General features: G+C 48.2%; 2 protein-coding genes across 4 annotated transcripts; both read left to right on the top strand.

Annotated features, from left to right (window-relative positions):
* Window positions 1-3,332: 3,332 nt before the first annotated feature.
* On the top strand, window positions 3,333-8,034 carry LOC125302917 (trichohyalin-like). The gene is made up of 2 exons (XM_048256273.1): window positions 3,333-3,502; window positions 6,153-8,034. Exons 1-2 carry the CDS (start codon window positions 3,365-3,367, stop codon window positions 7,911-7,913), a joined length of 1,899 nt encoding a protein of 632 aa, XP_048112230.1. The 5' UTR covers window positions 3,333-3,364; the 3' UTR covers window positions 7,914-8,034.
* A 14-nt stretch (window positions 8,035-8,048) lies between these two features.
* Window positions 8,049-23,961, top strand: LOC125302919 (trichohyalin-like). 3 transcript variants are annotated; one of them, XM_048256279.1, is made up of 5 exons: window positions 8,049-8,940; window positions 9,124-9,450; window positions 10,295-10,483; window positions 22,999-23,064; window positions 23,499-23,961. In XM_048256279.1, exons 1-5 carry the CDS (start codon window positions 8,074-8,076, stop codon window positions 23,568-23,570), a joined length of 1,521 nt encoding a protein of 506 aa, XP_048112236.1. In that variant the 5' UTR covers window positions 8,049-8,073; the 3' UTR covers window positions 23,571-23,961. The 3 variants fall into 3 exon arrangements, with proteins under 3 accessions (XP_048112236.1, XP_048112235.1, XP_048112234.1); XM_048256278.1 differs by having other exon boundaries at window positions 8,049-9,336; XM_048256277.1 differs by having other exon boundaries at window positions 8,049-9,450.
* The last annotated feature ends 1,749 nt before the right edge of the window (window positions 23,962-25,710 follow it).

Genomic DNA, 25,710 nt, shown 5'->3' with positions numbered 1-25,710 from the left:
GCCACTGCCACGCCAGCGCTCAGGCCCATTCCCGCCCGAGATCTCGGGCCAGATTTCGGTCCAACCCCACTTTTCCAGACGGCCCGGTAGCGACAGCGCCGCCGCTCCCCTTCTTTCCCTTCCCATCCACCTCCCTAGCCAGGACTCGTCCAGGGCTGCCCCACCTCCAGTCGCTCGACGACTGCTCCCTCCCTCCCCTCTCCCCCTCCCTTTCCATTCCGAGCCACGCCTGTACAGCCTCAACTCCGCGGCCGCCAGCTTCGAAGAGTCACCTCCACTAGCTCCCCCATCTCTTATGAGTTAGCGAGCACCTGGTCTCAGTCGGCGCCGATAATGCGACAGCGTCGCTACTCCCCCTAACCCTCTTTCCTTCCCTCGTCCCATCTTCCCGCGACCCTGTCCCAGGTTGTTCTCCCGGTCGGTCGGGCCAGCTTGTAATCCACCCCTCCCTCCCCCTTTTCTCCCTTCCCATCTCTTCCCCTCGCCGGCGTAGACCAGCCCGCAGCAGCAGTCATCAGCACTCAGCGACTGCTTGACCACGGCCTGCCCGCAGCAAAACTATTCTTTAGCCACAGCACAGGCCCTGCCACCGCCTCCTCACGCTGCAGCATTCAAACCACCACCCGATCACAGCGTCACCAGGAACCTCATCTTGTCAGGTGCAGACGTAGACCTTTCTACCATTCTTCCCTCCTTTCCTATTCCCTCATAACCGGATCTAGTTTGCGGCAAACTGGTTTTTCTCTAAAAAATTCTGGCCCAGCATCAAAAACCCTGTCATTTCCCGAGTTCACCGTAGCTTTTACCAACTACACAGAAGTCGTCTGTTTCGTGTTCTCCAGTCGACGCAAATGACTAAGCTAAATGACTACCTGGCCATCATCGCCGGCCTAGCCGTATCCTACGGTGGAGCTCATTTTCATACGTAGGCTACCACCGGCTGTTTTCAGCAAAATGCGCTGCCAGAGTCGGCCTCTGGAACAAAAACCCCTACTGGGGCGCGCTCGATATGGAGCTCCATAACCGCGTTTTCCTAGGACTTAAGCCATCTTGTCCCCTCTGCAATAGCCCCAGTCACGGGCGCTGGTCGAAAGTGTCCACTAGTCAACTCATTCCCCAGGGCCGCCCTTTCATCTCAAGATCTCCTAAACTGGGCTCAGCAACCCCATCTCGAGACGCCAGATTCTAGATGCCCAGTGTCTGGCCGATATCAAACTCTGGAGGATGTTTTAGACGAATGGAATGGTCTGTGCATGTTCTACGACGACTGCCAATCATCTCCAGAAGAGCTCCAGTTGTACACCGACGCAGCCCCCCCAACAGGCTTCGGAGGCTTTTTCAAAGGGCTGGTTTGCATCCCCGGGGCACTAGAGTTCAGAGAGCTAACAACTGGAAACAATCGCCAGCCGTGTTCGAATCCTACCCCGTGAGCCATCACGGCCCTACCTGGGGAATGAGTGGACCTCCAAGAGTGTGATAATCCACAGCTTACAACGGCTGTAGTGCACGCCATTAATAACTCGAGCTAAAATGTGCGCTTTCCTTCTTATTAGGGCGCCTAATCTGATAGCAGCCAGCTACCAGCTTATTATAAGAGCCACGACGCCCCCGGGTTGCCACAAATGGAATCGCTGACTCTCTCTCGTCTTAAATTCCAGAGATTCAGAAGCTCGGCTCCAGAGGCGGACCCGTACCCTACTCCACTCCCCCAGCTTTTTAGGAGACCATCTTCCCATAAACCACTCTCCTCAGCTATCTTCAGCCCATCACGGGCCGACCCTAGCCCTTCAAGCTCGTGACACCCAGGACCATGCAGTCCTACTGGACTGCTTGGTCGCGGCAAACAGTTCCACGCAGCACTCACTACCATTTCCCAGTTTCGATGCAGTCACCATATCATCATTTATCACCTACGTCCACACTTCACTCGATCAAAGTTTCTTCCATTAGAGTCTACCTAGCTGGCATTCATTTCTTCTACAAACGCCCCACGGCTCGGGCCCCTTCTCCGACACCAGGATAGGCTTGTTAATTAAAGGTATCCGTAGGCAACATCCAGTCCCCCAAGACTCCCCGGGCCCATTACCTCAAGCATTCTCCACCACTACCGGCTACCCTTCGCAAAGGGGTCATGTCACCGCATTCAATTCCACCATCTCCGTTATGTTTCTACTGGCCTTTTGGGCTGCTGAGATGTAGCGAAGCTTTACATGCCCTTCTCTCTTCATTCCCCGATGTCCACCGTGCATCGCAGATCTAGAGCAGCTAGACCAAGACACCATTCGATTTACCATCAAACAGAGTAAAACCCATCAGTCCCCTAAAGGACACCCATATCCATTTAACTCCGCCTCAGATCTTCAGCCTTTCCAATACCTATCTCACTACATCTCATATCGGTCAGCTCAAGCTTCGTCTACTAGCCCCGCCTTCGTGTCAGACCTAAGGGGCTACCCATCACTCGCCACAGATTCCAGACACTCTATTCTAGTCAAATCTGGTTTTCTCCGCTGATCGCCAATTCAAGACACTCCTTCAGGATAGGAGCTGCCACAACAGCTGCGCCAACGGCTTATCGGAGCAACAAATTAAAATACTGGGCCAGTTGGTCCTCGGATGCCTACCAGTCTTACATCCGCTCCAATCTAGCGAATTTACGACAGCTCAGCAAGCACTTATGTAGTTGGTAGCGGCTCTTCTCTGTGATCTTTTAGGTGTAAGCGGTCATCGCTTCTATCATATCCGCTCCAGACACTCCAGGACCACGGACAGCTACCTTGCCAAACACGACTTCTCCCATACATTCTAGTCTAGCTGAAGCAATCATATAGAAGGGCTAACTAGTGAAATGATGTTTTATAAACAAAGTTCGGGTGGAGCTTCTTCGGGATGATTGACAGCAATTAACTCACCCACTGGCCGCAGGGGTAGGCCTATTTAAGCCGACCTCCTTTTCCATATACACGCCCGACGTTCGCTTCAAATCATCCCCTCCTCCCCCTACTCCTCCATTTCACCAATTGCCCTGTTACTCATCCTCCTTATGTAGGGGTGTAAGCGGTCATCGCTCTATCGCGATATCGGCTCCAGGCACTCCAGGACCACGGACAGCTACCTTGCCAAACACGCACTTCTCCCATACATTCTAGTCTAGCTGAAGCAATCATATAGAAGGGCGAACTAGTGAACAGAGAGAGAGAGAGAGAGAGAGATACACACAGTCATGCTAATAAAGCAACCTTGAATTGAATTGAAAATTGAGAGAGAGAGAGATACACACAGAGTTTGTTGAGCAGGTGCAATTGTCTCTGTAATCGATGGTGTGTCAGGGTCATTTTAGGGTTTTATTATTTCTAATTAGCTTATGATTCTCATAATAACTGCAGGCCCTGCTGGCCTCCTCTGGTGTGGAGTGGACCAACAGAGGAGGGGAGGAGGAGGAGGAGGAGGAGGAGGAGTGGACTCGGTAAAGGACAGAGTGTCACCAGCAGAGCTTCACGCTGTAAGTCTCTGCACTCACATACACTCGTATGAACACGTGTGAACACCACAAAAAAAACATACACATAAACATCACACACACACACACACACACACACATATTCTCAGAAACACATGATGCGTGCTGCGTCCACATTCCAGCACCCACTCAATATAGATGAGACACACACACACACACACACACACACACATCGTTTTAGCTCTGAAGTGGCCAATAATGGCTGCGACCTGCCCCCTCAGATGTAATGGAGGTGACCTATACAGGTTGAGCTCTTGAGCAGAGCTCTTTTGATAAAACCTTTGCACGGCATCAGAAATGTCAGTCACACACCAGACGGCAGTGACTGCCTGTAATTGCTTGTTGCTTGTGTGTGTGTGTGTGTGTGTGTGTGTGTGTGTGTGTGTGTGTGGGAGGGTACTCTGAGTGACAGTTGACACAACACCTCTGTAGGAAAATGACCGCTACATCTCCACAGAAGCTACTTGATGAGTGTGTGACGTGTTGACATGATGAGAGTGTGATGTGTGTTGACATGATATGCTATAGAGATGAAGAAGTCCAATATATTTTAAATGTATGTCACAGGTTTAACAGCAAACCATGATGCAACAGGGTTAACAGCATGAAGCAACAGGTTGCAAACCATGATCAACATTTCAGATGCAACATCTGAAACACAATTAAGGAAGTGAGTTTGGTGAGCCCTTTACTACTGGGTGTTTGGTGTTTTAAGCTCCCAACATCGTCTTCAATGCAGCGCTGCATGGAAGGCACTAGGGTTAGGCAAGTGTTGTTTCTTGGTGTTTTATGCTCCCAACGTTGTCTTCAAGGCAGCGCTGCCTGGAAGGCACTATGGTGAGGCATGGGTTAAGGTTAGGGTTAGGGTTAAGATAAGGTGCCATTAAGTCAACGGTGGCAGCACTGCCTCGAAGACGACGTTGGGGGAATAAAACACCATCGAGCGCAAGTGTTAGGGTTAGGGTTGGGTGCCTTGAAGTCGACGGTCGCAGCGCTGCCTTGAAGTCGACCGTGGCGGCTTAAAACACCTTCGAGCTTACTACTCTGGGCATGGTGGATCAGTGGCAGCGTAACGAGCGTTGGTGTTTGCCAATCAGTTGGCCTGGCCTCCATTTCCAAACCCGTCATTAAGAGGCCGTTCTAGATATCTGTCACCTCCTTAAGTCTCACTGATCTGGAAAGATCTCAGGGAAGTTTTAGATGTTAGGATGATAAGGAATTTGGGTTTCTAAGATTTGGCGAATGGTGAGGTGTAATGGTCTGGTTAATGGTGGTTTGTGATCGGGGATAGACCAGAGGGAATAAGAGGCCCGTTACTGAATGATGGTTTTCAGAGGGCAACACTGTGCACAGACACAGTGCTCTCCTCTCTCTCTCTCTCTCTATCACTCTTTCTCTTTCTCTCTCTATCTCTCTCTCTTTCTCTGTCTCTTTTCTATTCTTCCGTTCTTTCTTTCTTTCTTTCTCTTTCTCTCTATCATTGCGGTGAGTAGCAAAGTAACAGCAAAAGTAGAAATTCTGTAATGGAGTCCCAGGTGTTGGCCCGTCCTGTGTGAGCTGTCTTATCGTTAATATTTAGAGAATTATTGACGGGAAGGTTACACTTCTCACTGGGGTGGAGAAATGGAAAAAAGGAAAAAACTAATTTCAGGCCTGTCTGAGTGAGGTGTGTGTGTGCGTGTGTCTGTGTGTGTGTGTGTGTCTGTGTGTGTGTGTGTGTGTGGGTTGGTTTGTGTCCTCACTTTGATCTTTGCCGTTATCTGTGGATTGCACAGAAAGGACAGAAATCTTCCTGCCTGAAGTTGTACCAAGTGATACCGAGCACAGAGCTGAGGAAATGAGCTGACTCGTCAGATTTCGCCGCTCAGAGAGCTGACTCATCAGATTTGGTGGACTGGATGCTGACTGAACACGTCTGACAGAAATCCGCCTGAAAGTCTTAATGGAGCTAAATGCTGACAGGATGTGCTCGGTGCACTGACAACAGCCCCAACATGTTCTGTTCTCTCATTGCCAAATGCAGACACACTTGCTGGCAGTGCCTGTGCCTCAGGGTGTTAAAGAAGTAGAACTTTGACTGGACATGTTAAATAAACGGCACATTGACTAAAGGTGTTTGATGGACTTGAATGACTTGACAAAAAGCATCTTACTGACAGAAATCTGTCTGAGTGTCTTAAATAGACTAAAGAAAGACTGACCAGACATGTTAGAAACACTTAGAAAATCAGTGTTAAAAGGACAGAACTGAGCATCACAGATGTGCCGACCGAAGCGCTTCAGACAAAAAGAATGGTATGTGTAATGACCAGAATGCTGATTGTGAACTAGACTTTGCATTGATTGTGCACCGAACACTGACTGAAGGTGCTGGATGGACCAGATATTGACAGAAGTCTGACCCTGCATGTTAAATCGCAATTCATGCTGAGTCAGTGTGGACAAACCATTGACTGAGCATGTCAGATGAACTGAGTAATTATTGACTGAACATGTGAGATGAACTGAGTAATTATTGACTGAACATGTGAGATGAACTCAATATTGATGAATGTGCTTAATGTTGACTGAACATGTCCGAGTAACTGAATATTGAGTCAGAGTGTCTGTTTTCTGTGTCTGTGCCCTGTAGATTAAAGGAGCACCCATCATGCCCGCCACCGTGCCCACTGTGGTGCCCAGACCTGCTGTCCGCCCGGGTGAGGCCTTCGTGGGCGAGGTGGAGGCGCTCCGTCGGGAGCTGCGGGAAGTGCGGAGGAGGCAGGAGGTGGCGGAGGACGAGGCTCTGAAGCTGCGCGCGCTGCTCTCCCAGAGGGAGGCTCAGCACGAGGAGGAGCGGAGGGCTGGGGAGCGGGCGCTAAAGGAGGCGCACGGGCGCTCCTGGCAGCTGGAGGAGGCTCTGCGGGAGGTGCAGCGCAGGATGGCGGGCTCGGAGGCGCGCGTGCGCCAGATGCAGGCCCACCTGATGGCCGTGCGGGAGAACCTGGTCGAGGAGCTGCGGGCACAGCTGCAGGAGGCCAAGGTGCAGCGGGAGGAGGCGCAGGGGCAGGTGGCGCGCCTCCACGGGGAGCTGAGCCTGAGCCGGAGGCGTGGAGAGGAGCAGCGCGTCAGGGAGGAGCAGCTGGCCGAGGAGGTGCAGAGGATGCGGCAGCACCTGGAGCGGGCCGAGCGGGAGAGGGACGAGGTGGACGCCAGGCTGGCACACGCAGAGGCCAGTCTGAAGGACAGGGAGCTGGACACCACCAAGAAGCTGCTGTCGGACGCCATGGGCAGGCAGATTGTCAAACTGCGGAAGGGCCAGGACAGCCTGGCATACAGCGAAACACAGGTGGCCCATTCGGAGATGCTGCCTGCCGGTCAGAGACAGGAGATGGCACAGATCACCACCTCTGGGCATGAGTTCGACAAGGAGCGCACAGAGACACATTGTGCCATCTCTCCTCATTCTGCTCATGAAGATGGCACTGGGGCGAAATACACCACCTCTCTAAAAGACACACGCGAGGAGGCTGGCATGGCACAAAGCACCACTCCTACCCATGCCACCCGGAGAGAAGCCACCGAGGTCCCAGGCAGCACGTCTCTGCCTCCGCTAGCGCTTCAGGGCACCCAGTCCTCAGCTGAGCCCCAGGACCCTGCGTCCATCAGACCCCCTCCTCTGGACGATTACATCCCTCGTGAGGAGCACTCGGCCCTGACGAGCTCCCTGACCACCGTGCTGGAGCAGGCGGAGGCGCGGACGGAGGAGGCCCTGAGGCAGTACCAGGAGGCGCGGGAGGAGGCCGACGGCCTGCTGAGGGAGCTGCAGCAGCAGCGGGCCGAGCTGGACACCTTCCAGGAGGTGCTGAAGACTCGCTTCGTCCCGCTGGACACACTCGAGGAGAAGGAGAGGGAGCTCACCCAGCTCAGGGAGGTGCTGCAGGAGAAAGAGGAGACCACGCTGAAGGAGAAGGAGAAAGAGAAGGCTTTGATCGAGGAGAAGGAGAGGGAGATCGCCCAGCTCAGGGAGGTGCTGCAGAAGAAAGAGGAGACCACGCTGAAGGAGAAGGAGAAAGAGAAGGCTTTGATCGAGGAGAAGGAGAGGGAGATCGCCCAGCTCAGGGAGGTGCTGCAGGAGAAAGAGCAGACCACTATGAAGGAGAAGGAAAAGGAGGTGACTGTGCTCAGTGAGCAGGAGAAGGAGCTCACCCAACTCCGGCTAACCTTGCAGGAGAAGGAGCAGGCTGCACAGGAAGGGAGAGAGAGGGAGCTCACTGTGCTCAGTGAGAAGGACAGGGAGCTGACACAGCTGAGACTTAGCCTGCAACAGAAAGAGCAGGCCATGCTAGTGGAGGGTAAGGGGAGCAAGGCGGCTCTGGAGAAGAAAGAGAAGGAGCTGAGCCAACTGGGCTAACTTTACAAGAGAGGGAGCAGGCCATGCAGGGGGAGAGGAGCGAGAACAAGGTGGCCCTGGAGGAGAAGGAGAGGAAGCTGACCGAGCTCAGAGTTGTCCTGCAGGAGAGGGAGAAGGCTGTCATGAAGGGGAGAAACAAGAGAGAGTTGCTTTGGAGGAGATGGAGAAGGAGCTGAGCCAACCTGGGCTAACTTTACAAGAGAGGGAGCAGGCCATGCAGGGGGAGAGGAGCGAGAACAAGGTGGCCCTGGAGGAGAAGGAGAGGAAGCTGACCGAGCTCAGAGTTGTCCTGCAGGAGAGGGAGAAGGCTGTCATGAAGGAGGAGAAACAAGAGAGAGTTGCTTTGGAGGAGATGGAGAAGGAGCTGAGCCAACTCAGGCTAACTTTACAAGAGAGGGAGCAGGCCATGCAGGAGCAGAAGAAGAGAGAGCTGAATGAACTCAGTGGTATTCTGCAGGAGAGAGAGTCGACTGCCATAAAGGAGAAGGAAAGAGCGCAAGCTGCACTTGAGGACAAGGAGAATGAGCTAGCCCAAATCAGGGCTTCTCTTCAGGAGAGAGAGATGGACTGCAATGAGAAGGAGAAGGAGCTAGCTCATCTCAAGATATCTCTTCAGGAGAGAGAGATGGACTGCAATGAGAAGGAGAAGGAGCTAGCTCATCTCAAGATATCTCTTCAGGAGAGAGAGATGGACTGCAATGAGAAGGAGAAGGAACTAGCTCATCTCAAGATATCTCTTCAGGAGAGAGAGAAGGCCACCGTTGAGAACGAGAAGGAACTAGCTCATCTCAGGGGAGTTCTTCAGGAGAGAGAGAAGGCTGCTGTGGTAAACGAGAAGGAACTAGCTCATCTCAAAATATCTCTTCAGGAGAGAGAGAAGGCTGCCGTGGCAAACGAGAAGGAACTAGCTCATCTCAAGATATCTCTTCAGGAGGGAGAGATGGACTGCAATGAGAAGGAGAAGGAGCTAGCTCAGCTCAAGATATCTCTTCAGGAGAGAGAGAAGGCTGCCGTGGAGAAGGAGAAGGAGCTAGCTCAGCTCAGGGGAGTTCTTCAGGAGAGAGAGAAGGATTCTCTGGGGAAAGAGAAGGAGCTGGACCAACTCAGACTAGCACTACAGGAGAGAGAGATGGACTGCAATGAGAAGGAGAAGGAGCTAGCTCAGCTCAAGATATCTCTTCAGGAGAGAGAGAAGGCTGCCGTGGAGAAGGAGCTAGCTCAGCTCAGGGGAGTTCTTCAGGAGAGAGAGAAGGATTCTCTGGGGAAAGAGAAGGAGCTGGACCAACTCAGACTAGCACTACAGGAGAGAGAGATGGACTCCCGTGAGAAAGAGAGTGAGCTGGATCAACTCAGGCTGACTTTGCAGGAGGGAGGAGGAAGAGGAGGAAAGGCAGGAGACGAAGAGCAGGAGGAGCAGCGAGAGGCAAGTGATGCTCCTCTTCCTTGCTGCCACGTGGCAGAGACTCTGGAGACCTCAGACAGCATCCAGTATCAGCAGAGCCTCTGGCAAAAGAGCAAGCATGACAAACACACTCAGGTATCAAAGGGAAGCTTTTGCTTTAACTCCTCTCTGTGTCATGCCATAACAGATGATGAAACTGGCTGCAATCAAAAGTTATTCTGTTAAGGTCAGGCCTGTTTTCAGCACGCTGCTCTATTCAGTAGCACCAAATAACTTTGTTATGAGACATGGTTTAGAGGTGTATTTACCATCTTACAGTACATACTCATGTGACCCTTCATGGCAAAACCAGTTGGAAGATCAAATAGATCAAATTCATAGAAATCATAGATTGATATTTTACACACAAATAATATATGGAAACACACATCATTCTTTAGATAATTGTGGTCCCCTTAAGTCTCTGCATAAAATGGTCCAGATGCAGTCTTGCTTTACCAAACATGACTGTTACACAATGTCCCCATATGATGTCTTGTAAGATGCATGTGTGTGATGGATGGTGTATGAAGTGATGAGGTGTGTGTGTGTGTGTGTGTGTGTGGTGTGTGTGTGTCTTTGTTTTCCTGTCTCCTCCCCCATCTCTGGTTTCCATGGTGTTTAACTACATGTCATGGAGTATGGATGCCCTCCCGCTGAGTTCCTGCTCTATGAGTGAAATGTCATCTAGTCATTAGTCTCCCACACTGCCTTCATCCCTGCCTCTCTCTACCCACATACATGTCTTTCTGCATGCCTGCCTGTCTGCCTGTTTATACCTGCCTGTCTGCCTGTCTCACTACTTGCCTGGCTAATTGTCTCTCTCTCTCTGTCTGTTTCTCTATCCTGAGTCTCTGCCTGTCTTTCTGCCTGCTTGTTTGTCTCCTACTGGCTGTCTGCCATCCTGCCTGTCTTTCTGATCAGCCATGTTCCCCTCCAGGTTCCTGGGCTCCAGGAGGAGGGTGAGGGAGCCAGGCTGGTTGCCCGAGGCTGCCTGTCCCCAGGGGCCGAGGCTGGGGGTGAAGCTGGATGCCTGGAGGCCCACAGTGGCCTGGCGGGCGATGGAGAGGCCCAGGGAGACGCCAGCAACCTCCAGACCCAGATAACCTGCCTGAAGCAGCAGCTGGAGGTGAGAGAGAGACCCTGGGTGCTACCAGGGGTGTACAGGTGCTATCAGGGTATAGAGGTGCTATCAGGGGTATACAGGTGCTACTAGGGGTATACAAATGATATCAGGGTATACAGGTGCTATCAGGGGTATACAGGTGCTACTAGGGGTATACAAATGATATCAGGGGTATACAGGTGCTATCAGGGGTATACAGTTAGATTGGGTGATATGATTCATACAAGGATACAAGGATACAAGGAAGTTTATTGTCACATGCATATAGTTACTGGAAGTAAGAAATGCAGTGAAATTATGTCTGGTGTCAGCCTATTTGTGCATTAATGGGGGGTAATTAAAAGGGCTGCATAAAAAAGGTGGGGGAGGATTGGGATTTAACAAGGAGACCCAAGAGCAACAGGGGGAAAAACTAAAGGAAGAAACCTGGGGGAGAGGGCATTGGGATGTGTATTGGAGGGGCAGACAAATGTCCTGTGGAGGGCACCAATGTTGGGGATGTGTGTTGGGAAGCAAGATGAAATAATGTGCTGTGTACCAAGGGGGGCAGGGACTTACTTGCAAGCAGATCCACGGCTCATGACAGTGAAGATGTGTGTGTGGGCGGGAGGGGAGGGAGCAGTGACTGTGTGTGTGTGTGTGTAGTGGGGGGGTGGTGGGGGCAGTGTGCATGTAGGTGTGTTGGAGAAGATCCTGAAGACAATGTGCTGTGTATGTGGGGTGGGGGGGCAGTGTGCAGCAAGTATGTAGAGGAGGCTTACTGTAGCAAGCAGTGTGCTGTATGTATGTGAAGTGATGACAGTGATGATGTAAGTGTGTGTGTTGGGGATGGGGGTGGGTGGTGGGTGGGGGCAGAAAGGCTAGGCAATCAAGGACATGGGTAGATGGGGGAGAAATCAAAATAATAAATAAAAAGTGTGCAAAAGTTGGAGAAAGTCAGATATGTGTGTGTGTGTGTGTGTGTGTGTGTGTGTGTGTGTTTTTTTTGACGCGGTGATGAAATAAGAAAATAAATAAAAGGTCTGTAGCATAGGGAGAGGGATGTAAAAGTGCTAAAAGTCTTGTAGGTGTGTGTGGGTGTGTGTGTGTGTGTGTGTGTGTGGGGAGGGGGGGGGGTAGTGCTGAGGAGTGAATGAGTGCTGAGGAGTGAATGAGTGCAAAGTCAGTATAGTGTGAGTTCAGAGTTGGGAAATGTTTGAGAGTGCTGAGGAGTGAATGTGTGCAAAGTCAGTATAGTGTGAGTTCAGAGTTCGGATGGCCTGGGGATAAAAACTTCTCCTGAGTCTCTCAGTTCTGACTACATAGGCGTCTTCTTGATTTCAGCGGTAGGAATAATCCATTGTTCATTGTATTCATGGTTATACAGGTGATATCATGGATATACAGGTGATATCAGGGGTATACAGGTAGATCGATAAACCTGTAGTCTGTTGCCCCATCAGGGATAGTCAGTTGTCATGTCAGTTGGTAGTAATGTCAAGGGTATAAACTGATAGAAAGACTCTGGTAGAGTCATCTCAGGCATATAAACGGATAGAAACTGGTAGACGCATGGCCTTTAATTTCTGGTGTTGTGCAATAAGATAGAGACATTCTTTCTGCCATCTTCTCACACACAAGCTGTCCCCATCTGTCCTGTTTTCTGTGCTGATGTCCAATAGAGCGTGAAGCACACCCACCAGCTGTCTCCATTCTGTCTCCACTGTTTTGTTGGTGTTGGAAGGAACTGTCTCCCTGTCTGACACTTAGTTTAGGGGCTGGCATTTTGCCTGAGAAATGTATCTGGAGTTTGGAAGGGCCAGTATACAAACACTATACATTGTAGTCTTTCAGTATCTAATGTCTTCTTGGTTAAAATGCAGGCGCACCAGGCTGTAATTCCCGGCATCGTGTCGCATAGTGAAGTCATTCCCTCAGCCGTGCCCATCCCTATTCACACTTCACGACCCCATTGCTTCTCTCTTTCATTCCAATGCAATCTCATTAAGCTCCATTCTGGGAGATGGTGTTGTAAATCAGTGGCGGTGCCTATTCAGAGCAAGAGCAGCACTGATAGAAATATCTGTCCCATGGAGGTCATTGTACTTTTGCACCATAGCGGGCACGTGTGTGTGATTCGCTTGTCGTTGGGTCCCGCTGTGCGGGTTTAGGAATGAGATTTATTGATGCCAATGGACCTCGGGACACACACACACACACACACAGGCAGCTTCTCCTACCATTGCCACAACTGATACTTGCAGATGCCTCTGGATTTTGAGGGCTGTCTGTATGATTATGTCTCTGATTGCATCTACCAATGCAGGGGTGTGATTCTGCCGTTTTTAAACGGAATTCCGTTTTTTTCGACTTGAAAATGAGACCCACGCAATTCGTATAGATCCGATGAGTTTTTTTCAGGGGGGGGGGTCTGTCGATCAGAGTAGGCTATATTTCTGCATTACACAGGCCATCATTATAACAGGCCGCTGACAATGACCAATGACGACGGGTTTTGTGCTTCACATCTTTCCGAATATCACGCCGCTTGTAGTGTATTCCGTTTACTAGGATTTCATTGAAAGTGAAAGTAGACGGGTTGATCAGCTACGGTCTGAAGAATGCTTGATTCAAGTTCAGTGTGTGTGGCGCACTTCTCAGCAGAAGCCATGAAACGGTAAAGGTCAACAAATTGATTTAAAAAGACATCATGTATGAAGTTTTTTCCCCCCTCGTTTTGGCTTTGCATCGGGTTCGCTGTCAGGATTTTCCGATAATGAATCTCGTGATGCTGATATTGAATTTTAATTTCTGGCGCGTGTAAGCTGTGCTTGAAGTTAGCTGTGACAGACCAGGTTTTCAAAGGTTTTCCTACTACATTGTTTAGTTAACCCTTGTCTTTTCACCCAGCGGTTCTCACCATGAGAAAACGTAACGTTATGGTGACTGTGCGAGATCAAAGCTTTGGCATACTTAGTAAACGTCTTGCACATAACATTGAGCTGAATATTTAGTGGAAATAGTCTACTGTACCATTGTACTGATAGATAAAAAAGTCAAATTTAAAGGCTCCGTTTTAACCCTAGCTCTCCATTTAGTTCTTGTAAAACTAGTGTAGCGCGCGGCCTACACAATCCCAGTAGCAAAAATAGAGCCTACCATTTATTTTAGGAGGAGAGATGTAGGACCTACAGTGTTACTTTCGGAGGAGAGGAATCGATGTTTTTTTCCGCTGAGCCGTGGCGTTGTGCAGCCAGCCAAACGCCGGGCGCTAACATTCAAACTGTCCTGCCGCTGTTCTCCGTATTCACTGTCATTACCGTTTGTCTGTTGTATTCCTGGTTCTCTATTCACAATGTCATTTACCACCGTTCACCATAAATGCCAGCTAGCATGCGTTGTTGTTTAAGGTGCAGGGAAAGGCCTACCGGCATTCTTAAGTAGCAAATGTTTGTGCATGACTCCATTCACATTACTCAAACTATATACATTGTCATTTCCATCTCCCATCTGTATTAATGTCTTCTGGTAGCAAGTAATGAAAATACCCACACTGGCTGTCAAACTTCTCATTTATTTAGTTAAACCTTCGTAATTACAACTCTGTACACAGTTAACTCACCACCATCCCGAACTCCGTTTCAACTTCCTGGTTTAACGTGGGGAAGCCGAGGGAATGTTCCACTAGGTTGAAATAGAGGGTTTCAAGGGTGATTGGTGGTGGGAACCATTATTGCAGGGGTGTTTTTGTGTTTATCACTAATATGGGTTTTTCTCTTTACAAATGTGATTTTGGTGGGGGAAACATTTTGTATGTATTTCTATATTTGCTGTTTGCTTGTTTGGTTTATTATTTGGTTATTATTGTGTGATTATTTGGTTAATTGATTTTTGTTAGCAATGGGGCAGTCTAGTGGGAGGGGCTACAGCTAGCCTAAGGCTGTATTAGGCCCCATGGCCTCAGTTGCAGGGTGTCTGTGCAGAGAGAGAGAACTGTAAATGAGAATTGTGGACTGGTTAAGTGTGCAGGGTCTTTTGAGACATAGCCTAGCAACTTGATGCCTATTTATTTTCTTTTTGAACAGTTTTTGTTTTGCATTTTTGCTCATCTTGACACTGAATATTTGCACGTATTAGAAAAAATATTTTTGAAAAAATAAACAAAAGACCTTTTTTTGGAAACTTGCATCTTCCCTGACTCCGCCATCGGTTATCCTGCCACATTTGGTGTCAGAAGTGGGATAAGGAGTCAGGCGGAGGTGAAGTATTACAACCAGCCAAGATGTCCAACAGAAGGGAGAAGAAGAAGGCGGATGAAAATGGAGTGATAGGGGGCGACACTGAGCCTACGGAGCCCACTCCAGAACCCGCCGCAACTGTTCCTGCTATCGACCGGATGGCAAAGATGTTCGAATCTTTTATGGAGGTACAACGGGCCAGAGATGAGCGGCTGGAGAAGGAGTCATCCAGGCAAGCCCATCAGTTCCAAGTCCTCACCCATCAGGTGACTCAGCTACAGCTGGATGTGGAGGTAACTCGGGAACGGGGCACTACACCGCTTCCACCAGACCCACAGGAGCCTACCTATGAGCCACCATCAACCCCCAGCAGAGGACCTAGAGGTTACGAACCAAAGATGGCTAAGCTGGAAGACTCTGATAACATCGAAAGCACTACCTAACCACCTTTGAGCTGCCTCGCCACAGTCTTTGACTGGCCAAAGGACGACTGGGCCATTCATCTCATTCCGCTCCTGACTGGCAGGGCCCGGAGTGCATTTGTTGCTATGGATCCGCAGAGCACTTTGGACTATGATCTTTTAAAAGAAGCAGTGCTCAAAAAGTATGAGATCAACTCAGAGACTTACCGCCTGCAGTTCAGAGCCTTGGAGACCAGCCCGGAGGAGACGCCACAAGAGCTTTACGTCCGGCTGAAGGATCTCTTCTGCAAGTGGGTCAAGTACGACCGGAACAGCAAGGAGGACCTCATGGAGACTATGGTGCAGGAACAGTATCTCAGAGTCCTCTATCCAGAGGTGAAGACCTGGGTCAAAGAGCACAACCCAGCAACTGCAGCCGAGGCAGCCAGACTGGTGGAGAACTTTGTGGCAGCACATAGAGGCCCCAGGAGCTACCGCTATGCTGGGATGCTGGACGGACAAGCCCGGGGTAAGCCTGTTGGTGTTGGTAGAGGAGTTGGTTTTGATGCTACCCCTAGCCACAATAGAAACGCACTGGCCCTTCCCCCAGATAGTGGCAAGCCCCAAGGCATATCATGTTTTAATTGTGGTAGGGAAGGTCATAAGGGCCCTCTTGCCCCCTCAGGAAGTCTAAGTACACCCACCTGTGCTATGTTCCCAACCCCACCCCACCCTTTAAGGGCCAGCAGAACAGGGACCCTGTTATTACCATTGAGCTTAATGGCAAGCTGGTCACAGCTCTCATAGACACAGGCTGTTCACAGACATTGGTGCAAGCTGATCTAGTCCCCCATGAGTTCAAGAACTTCAATGACAAGCTTACTGTCTTTTGTGTCCATGGTGATCAGAGCGAGCACAGCACAGCAGATGTTTATATTAGAGTGTGTGATCAGACATACCTACTTAGGGTAGGGCTAATCCCAAAGCTCCCCTATCCAGTGTTGTTGGGGCAGGATCTTCCTGTACTGCCTGAACTAGTGAGCAAGACTGCTTGGTGTGGTGTAGTCACTAGAGCTATGGCCAGGGAGCAACAGCCAGAAGACCTGTCTGAATTGCCCTATCATGAGGATGATATTCCAGTACAGCCCACATACACCAGGGAAGAGAGGTATGAGAGGCGCAGACAAACAGTTGGGGAGATTTTAGAGCATTCTCACCTACAGTCAGAGTCAGATGTGGATTCCCCCAGTTTGACAGAGGCTGATTTCACCCTTAAAGGGGATCTTGCGGAGGAACAGCGTGCAGACCCCACCCTGAGGTCCTTATTTAAGAAAGCAGAGGATGGTTCTTGTTTTGTTCCTGCACTTGGGAAAGAGGGCTACATTTTGCAGAACAACCTCCTTTACAGGCAGAGTGAGGAGGGATTTCAGCTAGTGGTGCCCCACAAATTCAGGAAGGAGGTGCTGGAGCTAGGTCACACTATACCATGGGCTGGACACCTAGCTTATATGAAAACACTGCAGAGAATAAGCAAGCGTTTTTATTGGCCAGGGCTATTTGGAGAAGTGAAGAGCTTTTGTAAGTCCTGTCCCCAGTGCCAGCTATCTGGAGGCAAAGGCCTCGCCCATGCCCCTTTGATTCCCTTACCAGTAGTTGACACTCCCTTTGAGCGGATAGGGATAGACATAGTTGGACCCCTAGAGAGGAGCAAGTCTGGGAACAGATTCATTTTGGTTATCTGTGACTATGCAACCAGATACCCAGAAGCCTTCCCGATGAGAGAGGTCACTGCCAAAAAGGTTGCTATGGCCATGTTACACCTGTTCTCCAGGGTAGGGATTCCCCGTGAGGTCCTAACAGATCAGGGCCCCAACTTTATGAGCAGAACCCTCCAACAAGTGTATGATCTGTTAGGGATAAAAAGAGTCAGAACCACTCCTTACCACCCACAGACAGATGGACTAGTTGAGCGGTTCAACCAGACCCTTGTGAACATGCTCAGGAAGTTTGTGGATGACACTGGAAAGGACTGGGACCAGTGGCTACCTTACCTGCTGTTCGCATACAGGGAGGTCCCTCAGGCATCGACGGGATTTTCACCCTTTGAGCTCCTGTATGCACATCAGGTTCGAGGTCCACTGGATGTTTTGAAGGAGACCTGGGAAGGAGAAACCTCGGGCAAGACGGACATCATCTCCTACGTCCTAAAGATGAGGGAGAAGCTTGCAGCTGCAACTGCTATGGCTCAAGAGAACCTCCAGAGGGCGCAAGGTCGGCAGAAGGCGTGGTATGATCGGTCAGCCCGTACCCGCTGTTTCCAGCCTGGGGAGAAGGTCCTGCTGTTGTTGCCAAGCTCAGACAACAAGCTGCTGGCGAAATGGCAGGGGCCCTACTCTGTGACCAGGAAGATGGGACAGGTGACCTACGAAGTCCACATGCCAGACCGGCGCAGGAAACACCAGGTCTTCCACGTCAATATGTTAAAGAAGTGGAGTGAGAGGCCAGAGCCGGCAGTGTCTGCAATGCTAATCCGAGCGGTCGAGGAGGAGGAGGAGTACAGCGAGCAGTACTTACCTGGTCGTGAGGAGAAGAGCAAGTTGGATCTGAGTCATCTGCCAGAGGGTCGACAGCGTGAGCTCAGCCGCATCTTACCTGAAGATCTCTTCGTGGAGCGACCAGGACGGACAGCGTTGGTGGAGCACCGGATTGTGCTGAAGGACGAGCAGCCGGTGAGACAACCTTCCTACCGGGTACCAGAACGCCTGCTGCCTGTCCTGAAGGAGGAGCTGGACATGATGCTACAGCTTGGGGCAATCGAGCCTTCCTTCAGTGAGTGGAGCAGCCCAATCATCCTGGTTCCTAAGAAGGACGGTGGCCTACGGTTCTGTCTGGACTTCAGAAAGGTCAACACCCAGGCCAAGTTTGATCCTTACCCCATGCCGAGGATTGATGATCTGGTGGAGCGCCTGGGCAAGGCAAAGTTCCTGACCACCCTTGACCTTTGCAAAGGTTACTGGCAGGTGCCTTTGTCAAAGGAGAGCAAGGAGCTGACTGCTTTTAGGACGCCGTTTGGTCATTTTCAGTTCACCGTGCTTCCATTTGGGTTGCATGGAGCGCCAGCCACATTCCAGCGCCTGATGGACAGAGTCCTCAGGGGGACGGAGGGCTTTGCCGCCGCCTACCTTGATGACATCGTCATCTATAGTGCCAGCTGGGTGGAGCATTTGCGTCATCTGCAGCATGTCCTCTCCTTGGTGAAGGAGGCGGGCCTGACCATCCACCCGAACAAATGCGCCTTGGCCAAGGAAGAGACTTCCTACCTTGGTTTTGTGCTGGGCCGAGGTGTCATCCGCCCTCAAGTAGGGAAGGTGGAGGCCATCATGGCTGCAGAGCGACCAACCACCAAGAAACAGGTGCGGTCCTTTTTAGGCCTGGTGGGTTGGTACAGACGTTTTATTCCAAACTTTTCTGAGAAAGCTGTGGTGCTGACAGAGCTGACCCGCAAATGTCAGCCAAATAAGGTTGAATGGACTGAGGAGTGTGAGGCAGCTTTTAAAGACTTGAAGGACTCCTTATGCAAGGAGCCTGTGCTCCTCAGCCCAGACTTTGAGAAACTTTTTACAGTGCAGACCGATGCCTCAGAGAGAGGGTTGGGTGCTGTTCTGTTGCAGGGGGACAATGGACAACTCCAGCCTGTGGCTTACATTAGCCGTAAGCTGCTACCGAGGGAATGCAACTACTCCACGGTAGAGAAGGAGTGTCTGGCAATTAAGTGGGCATTGGACTCCTTCAGATACTATTTGCTGGGGCGCAAATTTGTCCTAGAGACGGATCACCGAGCATTGTCTTGGCTGGGACAAATGAGGGATTCTAATGCAAGGATCACACGGTGGTTCTTGGCAGTTCAGCCATTTGACTTTGATGTTTTGTACAGGGCTGGAAAGTTGAACTGTACAGCGGACTTCCTGTCTAGGATGCCACAGGGGGCATCTCCAGAAGGGGGGGGAAATGTCACGGACTGAGCCGTGACGTGCTCACGCAGCGTGCAGCCAGCCAAACGCCGGCGCTAACATTCAAACTGTCCTGCCGCTGTTCTCCGTGTAATATCACTGTCATTACCGTTTGCTCTGTTGTATTCCTGGTTCTCTATTCACAATGTCATTTACCACCGTTCACCATAAATGCCAGCTAGCATGCGTTGTTGTTTAAGGTGCAGGGAAAGGCCTACCGGCATTCTTAAGTAGCAAATGTTTGTGCATGACTCCATTCACATTACTCAAACTATATACATTGTCATTTCCATCTCCCATCTGTATTAATGTCTTCTGGTAGCAAGTAATGAAAATACCCACACTGGCTGTCAAACTTCTCATTTATTTAGTTAAACCTTCGTAATTACAACTCTGTACACAGTTAACTCACCACCATCCCAAACTCCGTTTCAACTTCCTGGTTTAACGTGGGGAAGCCGAGGGAATGTTCCACTAGGTTGAAATAGAGGGGTTTCGCGGGTGATTGGTGGTGGGAACCATTATTGCAGGGGTGTTTTTGTGTTTATCACTAATATGGGTTTTTCTCTTTACAAATGTGATTTTGGTGGGGGAAACATTTTGTATGTATTTCTATATTTGCTGTTTGCTTGTTTGGTTTATTATTTGGTTATTATTGTGTGATTATTTGGTTAATTGATTTTTGTTAGCAATGGGGCAATCTAGTGGGAGGGGCTACAGCTAGCCTAAGGCTGTATTAGGCCCCATGGCCTCAGTTGCAGGGGGTCTGTGCAGAGAGAGAGAACTGTAAATGAGAATTGTGGACTGGTTAAGTGTGCAGGGTCTTTTGAGACATAGCCTGGCAACTTGATGCCTATTTATTTTCTTTTTGAACAGTTTTTGTTTTGCATTTTTGCTCATCTTGACACTGAATATTTGCACGATTAAAAAAATATTTTTGAAAAAATAAACAAAAGACCTTTTTTTGGAAACTTGCATCTTCCCTATCACTCACTATTTTGCCCATCAGGTTATCCTGCCACAATGGGCAAAATGATCATGATGGCCTATATATTTCAGCCATATTTGGTTTAGTCTTGTGTAGGTCTATAGGCTACATCAACTTTGCTCTATTATAAATTAGTTTTCTTTAGGCCTTATAGGCTGTATTGTAATATGCTATAATGTTTGAAATATATGTATCTCAATGTATCAATACTTCCCATAAAAGTCATCAGATGTCATCATTTAAAGGGTTATTTTTCAAAATGTTCCTCCGGGGGAGCATGCCACTCCGTGCTACGTATATTTTCCTTTTTTTTTACCTTTGACAATCACACCCCTGCAATGTCTGTACTGTACTATAAATCAGTGATACAGTTTAAATTAAAGTTTTTTTTCTACATGGATAAATGTCAAATGTCAAATTCTTGAAACCCTAGCCTTACTCTCTAATGAAATTGGCTTAAAGATCTGCATCAGAAACATGATAATGAACAGGTCTCTCTGATAAAAATGCGATTAAAAAGGAAAATAAATATTGCTAATGTGTAACAAATGAAAATGTATTCCTAAAAAAACTATTTAAAATGGAAATATCAGATAGACCTTTTTAAGTCTCTGCTGACAAATTGGCACTTGAGCCACAGAAATGGTGTTTTCCCAACATCAGACACCTGATGACATGACTGACCTTTTCCTCTATGTGTTTGTCGCTGTGCGTTGACCACAAAAGTATCCCACAGTTAATAAAACCTTACACTTAAGGAGCAAAAGAAATTTGCACAACTTTAAGCACATTGACAGCCTCATTTTTTAGCAAAACACTACACACATGTCTCTACTTTAGAAACAGAAATTTCAGACAACCTCTCTTCTTTGCAATTTCATAGCACTGCCTTCCAAAATCCCACACCCATGAACCCATTGATCAGACACAGCTGTCTGGTGTAGACACTTTGGTGCATAACTGTAAACTCATCCACCAGGCCGGAGTGTTGTTGAGGGCAAGTCCCGGGCTTCAACAGAAATGGAAGGTGATGATGCAGTGAGAGGAAGTTAGCCTGGCGAGCCAGACCCACATTAAAATGTAGGGTCTGGGCACTCACCGTTCGCAGTGCTCAGTCCGAGGGGCGGGGTAATCAGTTGTCTTTCAAATTCCCTCTGCACGCAATATGACGCAATAGGATATTTGTTTTCAAGTAGCAGGGAATTCAAGCCAAACCGTTGCAACTCTGCCATCAATCATTATGTTAAGCCCACCAAACGACTCTATACACGATTTCAATGCCTGATTAAGTTTCGATTTCTGGAGCTCACAAGCCAACGGAGAGTTGCTAGACTAGCCCTGGCAGCAAATGTAATTCGTCTAGATTTCTAGGCTAAGGAAGAGTAGGAGTGAGAGGAAGAGTAGGAGTGAGAGGAAGAGTAAGTGAGTGTGTAGATGGGAGGACCAGTCCATAGAGGAAGAGGAAGAGGTAGACCGGAACCCGAACATGCATCTAGATGTATGGCTAACGCAGGTACAAATAATCTCCTTTACTTTCTTTGGTTGTAGGATAGTCCACGATTCACATTAGTTTTGGCCATCAGCGCAATTGCATAGACTACTAAACACTAGGCCTACCCAAGTTCTAGGTTATTCCGTCGCCACATTTATAATATTGCTATAATACCTTCGTTAGTAACAGTCAATACTTTTGCCCGCATCAAATCGCGCATTCACATTTAGTGCGCTACCATCAGCTTAACATGAGTTCTAAGCGTCTTTGTATGCTCATATCTGACTTCACTAGACTGTGAATGCATGTATTTATGTTGTAAGACATGTAAAATAAATGAATGACACCGGCACTACGCACAAATTAATTTAAACTTACACCGCACTTCCCTAATAACTTCTGACTAATTCTCTCGCGTCACTGACAGTAAAAAAACACTGGGAAAAACACTGTTCAGTCCACCAAGTCATACGCTATTGGCGCTGCGCAGCACCAGTTGTGATATTTATCCTACTGAGTGTAATCATAGGTAATGTCATGTATGAAAACTAGTATTGTTAGGCAATACTATAAGTGTCAAGTCAAGGCCAGCTGATTTTCAAAAAAGTGCGGTTTCGGGCAGTGCGTTTACAGGATTCGTTTGGACGATCGGCCAAGACGAAGCAAAACCGGTGCGTTTAACCCTAAAAGCGTCTCCTTGTGGACAGGGCCTTAGTCATGCATCTAGATGTATGCAGGGTCTATGAGTAGTAAGCAAGTGTAATATTTAGTCTTGCATCTAGATGTATGCAGGGTCCATGAGTAGTAAGCAAGTGTAATATTTAGTCTTGCATCTAGATGTATGCAGGGTCTATGAGTAGTAAGCAAGTGTAATATTTAGTCTTGCATCTAGATGTATGCAGGGTCCATGAGTAGCTTTTCTTTTCTGTGTTTTTGTTTCCAAAAATATGTTCACTACACTATATTCTATTGAGGATATATTCTTTTTTGATTACCAGTGCAATTGATAGATGTATTGAGTGATTTTACAATGTTGAGATAAATAAAGTCTTTAGTGTACAGGTATGGTCTTGTGTATTGTGTTCAATATATTTGTGTATTCTAAATGAACCTCTAACCCTATTTTATCAATATTTCTGGATTTTTAAATAAATAATTATATAGTTTTGCCTTGTTAATTGTGTTAAACAGGCCGTTTTCAGAATTGCGTTTAAGCAATTAAAACAAAACATGAAGAAACAGTGCAGAAACAGTCTCTTTCTATTGCTCTGTTCACTGTTGTTTGTTCTTCCATGGCCTCTTATTTTCCTTTGCTGCTGTCTCTTTCTCTTTTTCTTTTTGTACTTCTTTTGTACATACCATTCCCTTTTTCTCTCTCTCCTGTCCCTCCCCCCACCCTTCTCTTCTCAGGAGTCGGAGACGAGACACAGAGAAGTTCTCTCCATGTATCGGGCTCGGCTGCTGGAAGCAGCTCAGGTACCCTTCCTCCCTCATTTATATGTACACACACACACACACACGCACGCACACGCACCACTGTTTTACATCCTGCTCCATCGGACATGTGTGTGCTTGTGGAACTCTCCCTCTGACAGCCCTTCTCTCGCAATCAGATGTGTGTGTGTGTGCGTAAGTGTGTGTGAACTCAGGCATGCCTGTGCGTGTGATGTGCATAGTTTTCCCTGCCTGATTCCCTCTTGCTGTTTACTTTTGCTTGCAGGACTTTCTGGTCAGATGCATTTGAATGGATTTCAATGCATATTTCAGCTGTGTGTATGTGGTGCGTGCATGTCTGTCTGTCTGTAGGTGCTACTTTGTTTCTCTAAATATGTTGTCTGCTTATTTTGGTATATATACATGCTTACGAGTGTGTGTATAACCTTTTTTTTGTGTGTGTGTGGTTTCCACAGGGCTACATGGATGAGGAGGCTCGGGCGGCCTTGCTGCAGATAGCCGTGATGAGGCGAGAGTGTGTGTATTGACCCTGAATCTCCCTGAGCGCCTACATCCGTAACGGACTGATGGAGTGGCCTCTGCACTGTGTGTGTGTGTGTGTGTGTGTGTGTGTGTGTGTTATGAACAGCAATAGCACCAAGTCATCTGAGGACTTGCAGAAAATATGTGTGTGAGGAGGGAGGGTGAGATGGGATCAGAGGTGTAAAGGGGGCTGCTGTCATTGTGTCAGGAGTTCAAATGAGAGTTTGTGTCAAGACCCAAAGAAATAGAAGGACTTTTTCTTCCATGTACAATGTACATTACTTCAATATACAGTACTTTTCTTAAAAGTATCTTTCTGAAAGGTTGAAAAATTGACTATTATTCTGCTTTCTCATTCTTCTCTCAATACATGAAATAAATTCAAAATAAAAAGTAGACTAATAATAATGTTATTAATAACAATAATAGCAATGATAATAGGTTGTCTAAACACTTGTGGTAAACAAAGGAAGCTCACTGCTCAACACCTCCTTTGTGCAGCAGCAAGCCTGTGTTAGAGGGAGTGATTCTGATTCCAGTAAAACTTACAAGTTTAGAGTTTGCCCTCTTGTGGTCATCTCTGAGACAGCAGTGACCTTCATTGGTTTATCTTTCTGTTGGCCTGTCTTATGAGTGTTTTACATCCTCTTGTGGAGATGTTTGTGCTGAGTTTGTGCATTTGCCTATGGATTTAGAATGGGATGCCATTTAAGTTCCTTTGGGTCCCACTACTTTTTATAGTGTACATATTGCATTCAGGAGGTGTTGTGAGGAGACTTTGCCACGACCACACTACTGCTGCTGCCACTGTACCTAAAATATTCTAGAAGAGGTGAAGTGTACAGTCTGATAAAAAATACTGTGGTGTGTGTAGTGCTGTGGTGATGAAAAGCGCCTTTCAAGGTACCCAAGGACACTGTACAATTAGGTATAGGCAAGGAAATACATAAAACATGCAATCACATCCATGGTTGAATTCACTGACAGTGTGAACAGTACATTCAGGCAGGGACAATGAGAGAACAAGCATATAGGAAAAACACAAACACAAGTTGGACATGGACACAAGGTACATAACATGCCAAGATGCAGAGGAAACATAAAACAGCCTAAGAGGGCATGCAGTAGTAAACTGAGCACAAAGTGAAGACCAAATGTAGAGAAAAAGACATAAAAAACAGGGAAAATAAAATAAAAGAGGCAGTGCAAGTAGAAATCAGGGGGCTGACAGTAAAGCTAAGATAAAAAGATGTGTTTTTAAATGAGATTTAAAAGTGGATATACATGTGCTTTGGCGCATCACAAGCGGCAGGACATTTCACAGTTTAGGACTTGCCACACTGAAGGCCCTGTCACTCATGGAGCGAAGCCGAGATGTGGGGACTGCTAGTAGACATGTATCTGTAGAGCGAAGGGTGCGGGATTGCAGGTATGGAGGGGGGGAGGAGGTCTGATAGGTAGGATGGGGCCAGATTATGTAGGGATTTATAAACAAAGAGAAGGATGTAATGAATGCGGTAGTGGACAGGAAGTCAATGCAACTGCTGGAGGATGGGAGTAATGTGATCCCAGGGCCTTGTCCGGGTGAGTAGCCTTGCAGCTGAATTTTGGGCATGCTGCAGCCTATTTAGGGGTTTTTGCTGGGATGCCGTAAAGTAGAGCATTGCAGTAGTCAAGCCTAGATGTAATGAATGCATGTATAATGCATGTAACATGGATTATGCCCAGATTTCTGACTTCAGCAGAGGTTGCAGTGAAATAGCCAGGGATAGAGGGATAGCTACAGATGTTCTAGTTTTTTCACTCAGAAGTGCACACCTGTGTCAGGTTAACAGTAGAAAAGAGCGCTGCATACTCTCACTCCATTTCATGACATGGGCTCCATCGTGGGCTTCATCATGGGTTCCATCGTGGGCTTCATCATGGGTTCCATCGTGGGCTTCATCATGAGTTGAATGTTGGTCAGTAAAATAAATTAGATGGAGTTGCAGTTTCACGACCACAATGTGATCAAATAAACATAGGGGGTTAGGTTGTGTGATGTAACATAGGGGGTTAGGTTGTGTGATGTAACATTATTCATTATTCCCTGTTAGTTTCCCCAAGAAGGGTCACTAGTCTCCCTGGGGTCCTGTAGTAAAAACA

This window comes from Alosa alosa, chromosome 11 (genome assembly GCF_017589495.1).
Source record: "Alosa alosa isolate M-15738 ecotype Scorff River chromosome 11, AALO_Geno_1.1, whole genome shotgun sequence".
Taxonomy (NCBI): domain Eukaryota; kingdom Metazoa; phylum Chordata; class Actinopteri; order Clupeiformes; family Clupeidae; genus Alosa; species Alosa alosa.
The sequence above is the reverse complement of the archived record's forward strand: the minus strand, read 5'-3'. Positions and strand labels throughout refer to the sequence as shown.

Bases quoted from the DNA above. Each gene is read 5' to 3' on its own strand.
- LOC125302917 (XM_048256273.1), top strand. From the start codon at position 3,365: ATGATTCTCATAATAACTGCAGGCCCTGCTGGCCTCCTCTGGTGTGGA. The intron at 3,503-6,152 runs GTAAGTCTCTGC...TGTGCCCTGTAG, and splicing joins CACCAGCAGAGCTTCACGCT to ATTAAAGGAGCACCCATCAT.
- LOC125302919 (XM_048256277.1), top strand. From the start codon at position 8,074: ATGGAGAAGGAGCTGAGCCAACCTGGGCTAACTTTACAAGAGAGGGAG. The intron at 9,451-10,294 runs GTATCAAAGGGA...GTTCCCCTCCAG, and splicing joins AGCATGACAAACACACTCAG to GTTCCTGGGCTCCAGGAGGA. The intron at 10,484-22,998 runs GTGAGAGAGAGA...TTCTCTTCTCAG, and splicing joins GCCTGAAGCAGCAGCTGGAG to GAGTCGGAGACGAGACACAG.